This window comes from Lottia gigantea (assembly GCF_000327385.1).
Source record: "Lottia gigantea unplaced genomic scaffold LOTGIsca_331, whole genome shotgun sequence".
NCBI classification, from domain to species: domain Eukaryota; kingdom Metazoa; phylum Mollusca; class Gastropoda; family Lottiidae; genus Lottia; species Lottia gigantea.
In genome coordinates this window covers 64716-70824 of record NW_008709117.1, presented here as the reverse complement: position 1 = coordinate 70824, position 6109 = coordinate 64716, and the positions used below count along the sequence as shown (strand labels likewise).

At 32.2% G+C, this 6109-nt stretch overlaps 1 protein-coding gene across 1 annotated transcript in view; it reads right to left on the bottom strand.

The window, feature by feature from the left end:
• LOTGIDRAFT_175651 (hypothetical protein) overlaps positions 1-5615 on the bottom strand; it is a gene marked incomplete at both ends in the record, with an annotated part of 6202 nt that extends 587 nt beyond the window's left edge. Inside the window, 4 exons of the mRNA XM_009058354.1 lie at positions 3349-3384; positions 3808-3810; positions 4732-4776; positions 5559-5615. Of these exons, the coding sequence (XP_009056602.1) occupies positions 3349-3384; positions 3808-3810; positions 4732-4776; positions 5559-5615 (141 nt within the window). The remainder of the gene's footprint in view (positions 1-3348; positions 3385-3807; positions 3811-4731; positions 4777-5558) is intronic.
• Between the last annotated feature and the right edge of the window lie 494 nt (positions 5616-6109).

The window sequence follows — 6109 nt, the reverse complement described above, 5'->3', positions numbered from 1 at the left end:
ATCAAATCTGTAAGTTTTCAACTAGCTATATGCAGTCTGCATATTGGTGCACAAGAAGTGCTCAATGACAAATAAATTTTTTGCGTGAAAACTTACAAAGCTACCAGGCTGAAATTTTGCACCAATATGCAGTTGGACTATCTGGACATGTCAGAAAAAACAGAACTCAAATATCTGCCATAGATCAGAAAATAATTTTTTACATTTTGAATGCATATTGGCCATAGAGGCAAATATGGCCTATGGACAACTTTTTCAAATACAAACTTTTGGCTCAAGTTTTGATCTTTTCCTACTAATTAGACCCCAAGGACTTCAAAAAACACAAGAAATCAAATCAAAATCTGTAAGTTTTCAAACTAGCTATATGCAGTCTGCATATTGGTGCACAAGAAGTGCTCAATGACAAATAAATTTTTTGCGTGAAAACTTACAAAGCTACCATGCTGAAATTTTGCACCAATATTCAGTTGGACTATCTGGACATGTCAGAAAAAACAGAACTCAAATATCTGCCATAGATCAGAAAATAATTTTTTTTTTTTTTTTTTTTTTTTTTTTTTTAAGTCCAAATTAGGTCAGAACATGGATTTATTTCCATAGACAATACATTGAATTATGTCACGCGGCCCCATCAGCTGATAAAATTTTACATTGATTTGTTTAGCGCCCTGTAAAATGGATAAATAATATCAGTTTTCATAGTTAATGTTTATTTAAATATTAAGACCATAAAATTGTTTGATTTAAAGGGCTACTTGAGGCCGTGTTTTTTTTTTCTCTTTTTGGTTGAGTTATTTTAGTATCTATCTATCTATTGGTTAGTTATTAATATCTATTAATGTTTCTATGAATTAATATTTAATATTGATAATGTCAATATTTTCAAATGGGAGTTTTGGAATTGTAAATCTGATAAGCTCGATTCTCGTGATTTTTAATATACCCATTTAAATTATTGTCTCTTTAAACGAAACAGGGTTATTACAATGTATAACATTTTGACATGCTGTAGTAAATAAGGTTGTTAATAACCAGATGTATAATTCATACAGACACATATATTAAACCGACTCAAATATTGAGATTTCAGACAGGATTCATAGAATGAAAAAATTAGAATTCGCTGCAAAATAAATTAAATGTGATCATTAGTAGCTTTTATGACAAATACAAATAATGATAACGTCAAACATTAGTTTTTTGTGCAGTATGAACTTCGCATAATTGACTCATATCCGAACTAGTCTTATGCTGTTGGCATGATTTTCCGATACACTATCCTCACCAGGACAGTTAGTTTTTAGTTTAGATATGGGGGTTGATTGCCTACAACTGATGTGGTAATGTATATGAAAGTGATATTGAATATTGCAGTTTCAATAACTATTTAGCCTGCCAGGAAAAAAATTAGTTACTTGTTGATGTATCAAACGTCTCTTCTAGGTAGACTTGGTATTTTGAATGTTTCCATTCGTTTATAGAGGAGCATAGAAATACTTGATAGCAATATCTGATATTGAAATGCGCAAATATTTACACATATTAGAATATGTTCAATTGTCAATCAATTAAAAATGTGGGATATTTCCTTGAGAATAGTTTTCTCGATTCAAAATGGGAGTCTTTAAAACTCTTTAAACAACTAACATGTAAGCCAAAGGACATCTACCAGACATCTCAGGGTATACCACAGAGTAATACAATATTGTACATTTAGATTGACTGTTTGATATACCATACCAAGATATTTCACAGTTGTATGGACATAACAAACGTGCGAACAAGTCTATGCATGACAAATGGAACGGTTTACAATACTTCACAATCAAACGCCAATGAATCTTACTTAAATTGTAGCACTCTTGGAATAGAAATAAGGTTTTAGTCTAAAGCAGCAAGTCACAAAAGAATTCATTAGAAAATACACGGAAATCTAACCAAAAATCGCATTCACCATTAGTCTATGCATGGCAAATTACACGGTTTACAATACTTCACAATCAAACGCCAATAAATCTTACTTAAAATTGCAGTACTCTTGGAATAGAAATAAGGTTTTAGTTGAAAGCAGCTAGTTACAAAAGAACTCATTAGAAAATACAAGGAAATCTTAACAAACATCTTATTCACCATAATCTTCCAAAAGACAAAAATCACAACAAATTTACAAGACCCGAATCTGATAGTTGGTCAAGGCCTTTCAATATAAAATAATAAGAAATATCTCAAAATGACAATAAAACAGTCTGGTAATAACCATCTAGCATTTGAGAACCATTACATATATTTAAGAGACAGGGGCGAAGCCAAGAGGAGGGGGCTCCGCCATTGTTTAGGGGTAGCTACGTATAGAATGTATGTTTGTGTTTTGTATCAGATAAAGTCAGTATAATATGAAATGTAATTTTCATCTTCTGTTCCACTTTAACCTGCAAACAAGAAACAAAACGCTTCATTAGTCTAAAACAAAACTCGCTTACCATCTAACTTAACCATTACATACATTAATCCTTTTGAATCGTTGTTTATAATTATTCCTCTTAACCGTTAACTATAACTATTCTTCTAAACCATCATCTATAACTATTCTTCTTAACCATTAACAATAACCATTCTTCTAAACCATTAAATATAACTATTCATGTAAACCATTAACCATATCTATTCGTGTAAACCATTAACTATAACTATTCGTTTAAACCATTAAATATAACTATTCTTCGTAACCATTATCTATAACCATTCTTCTAAACCATCATCTATAACTATTTTTTGTAAACTATCAACTATAAATATTCTTCTAAACCATTATCTATAACTATTCTTCGTCACCAGTATCTATAACTACTCTTCTTAACTATTCTCTATAACTATTCTTTTTAACCATCATCTACAAAACCATTCAATACCAAACATTAGACATTAGTGTGTTAAATGTCGAGAGGTAACACATTTTATATACACCCATCACAGCTTTCATAGATGAATGATAATGTGGGTACAAATAAAAAATCTGTAAAAATCATAGCATGTAGAGCTGGTATGCGTCGTGTACGTGTGTACGAAAGCCTATCTTGTCATGTGATGGCCAAAATGTAAGCTAATTTGTGATGGCCCAAAGAGCAGCTAATTCTATTGCAGATTTGCAGGACAATATAGTCCTGGGTGTAAAAGCAAGTGTCTTCCCATTGTGTATATCCCCACAAATTAGCAAATTCCAGCTTTTGTTATAATATGTATCAAAAATGGTTGATGTCATTAGACTGTCGTAGAAAAAAAACATTCAAAGACAAATGCTTTTGGAAATACCTCAAAAGCATAGATCTATGTGTGTAGTTGGCTTACCTTCTGTAAAACTTCGACATTCAGTAAACATAATTTCTTTAAAACATACAGTCATCTATTCCATATCACCGCAAAAATGAAATAAAACAAAATATATTTTAATGGTCATACTGCACTTCGCAACATCAATGTTTTGTCATATATATCAAAAACGGGTTCCATGGGGCATGCTATGATTGGTTTAAGTCATTAGATAGGGACTGTGGTAAAAAAAAACATTCAAAGACAAATTCTTTTGGAAGTACTTCGAAAGTCTAGATATGTTTGTAGTTGGCTTACCTTCTATAAAACTGCGACATTCAGTAGACTTAATTTCTTTAAAACATATAGTTTCAAATATCCATTACATATCACCGCAAAAATGAAATGAAATAAAATATATTGTAATGGTAATACTGCACTCAAAGACAAATGCTTTTGGAAGAACTTCAAAAGTATAGATATGTGTAGTTGGCTTACCTTCTGTAAAATGTGACATTCGGTTAACTTAATTTCTTTAAAACATACAGTTTCAAAAATCCACTCCATATCACCACAAAAATGAAATATAATAAAATAAATTTTATAGTAATACTGCAATTCGCAACAGAAGTGTTTTTGCCATGACAGTGCCATCGATTTTTCGATTTATATCCTTAAAATAGGGAACGGGACTGCACAAATCCTGCATCATACGGGATTCATCCGATCAACTAGACGCTCTTTCTAAAGTCACTGACAAGGAACATAGTTTAATGTCAAAAACATAACATAACTTGCCTATTGGTAAGTAGTTTTTCCTGACTTTCCTGACTTTTCTTTCAAAACCACACAATTACACCTTCATCACCAACAACATCACTGAAGTTGAACTTCATGATAATGAATTAAAAAGAGCTTCTATCATTCTATTTAGGTGGGTTTCTTCCAAAAGAAAAGTTCACAATGATGTGGCCTACTGTCCTATAAAAAAGTGTAGGGGAACAGAATTATCAAAGAGGGCTCACAGCACCAATCTTTAAAACAATTATTAAGAGCTTGACGTTGTGAAGATGCAGCGCAAAGTCTCGACTCGCATTGACAATGGCTTACTTCACTTGGTGGCACTTTATTTAGGTACAAAAATCCGATTGAATAAATAAATGAATGAATGAATGGAGTAAAATAACAGTTAGAATGAGTGGATGATAAAATGAATGACTGTATGAGTGACTGAATGAATGAAACTGAAATGACAACAATTGGGAAAAGTAGGACTATGCATGAAGAAGTTCAGAATATTTCGGACTATACATTTATGAAATTGAAAATGTTACTGAATTTGCTATAATAGTGAATGAATTCAAGAGAAATATTATTAGACAAAAGTCTCAAAAAGGTTCAGAGATGTTTTCAATATCTCACCGTTATTAAAACTGCTTTTCTAACGTTAAATACACAGAATTCGTTCTGTAACAAAATGAAATTCACATCACTTTCTTCATCTGGCACTTGCAGCGTTGATCAAAAGAATCAACACGTGGTCAAAGGGGTATGATTTTAATAACAATGTAATCCGTAATCAAGACTAATATTGTGTGTCGCTCATTATCCGAATTTCATAATATTTAAAATTTAGCCCTAAACTATTCAGAATTATCACAACTATATACTGTTATAATAATATAATAATAATAAGCGAATAAGCTAAAGTCGTTTCATTTGAACAGTTTCGAGTAGGAACCTTTGATATAATTATGACATCTCGGACTATCTATACAGTAACACAACTAACAACTTTGTAGTACTGTTTTTATAAGAATAAAAAGATAGGTCAATCCATCGAATGATAAATCAACGTAATAGAAAACGAGATGAAAATACTACAGTTCCGTGAATGCAAAGTTACATCCAGACACGTACTTACTCACTAACCGGCATAGGTCGAGATGAAACCTTCGGGTGGGGGCTACTGTTCAGTTGAAAAAGACCTATCATTATGATAAAAACTAAATTATTTTGGTCATACTCTTTGCAATTATGGTGTCAATAAAGCCAAATTTGAATTAGAGGAGATGTCCTATGTCAGTTGGTAAAGGTTGGATCGAGGGGTAATTTGATTACAGATTGTTTTTACTAGCTTATGTGAAATTTAAATTAAAATATCAAGACTTTGCACGATAAACGTAACACTTTTCTGATTCTATAATTCTTTATGATCACTACAGCGCTAAAACCTGTATTCCGAGTACCTCAGATTTTTTATTAACTGCACAAATCCTCAATAGTTCACGTCTTTTTGTCGACATGTTGGACGCTTACAGTTCTAAAAATGACAAGGTTTATTTCCGTTAGAAAGGGCACTTCACAGTGTACGTCTGGCAAATTCCGAAAGACTTGCAGTAATTGCACTAGATAGGGTGCAAAGGGCTGAATACAACACCTTTGTGATTCGAACAAAGTGAGATACATGGAATTGTCATTAAAGGCACGAAACTCTATTTAAGAAGGTCAAAATGATTTATTTAGTTGTGTTCTGGAGCCTTCATGTAATCGGGATTTTCTGGTATTTTCCGCGAACAGTAATTATGAGTTCATCACTTAATTCAAGACAGAGTTCTGAGCAGCAATACAATTCTTTCCAAGAAATCCCGAATGTTGTAATCGGGACTATTGATATTTTCCGCAAACGGATTGGAAAGCTCGATCATATATTCAAGAGAGAGGTCCTTCCGAAAATTACCGAGAAATCCCGAGTAATTTCAATCGGGATTACTGATATTTTCCGTTATTGGATAGGCAG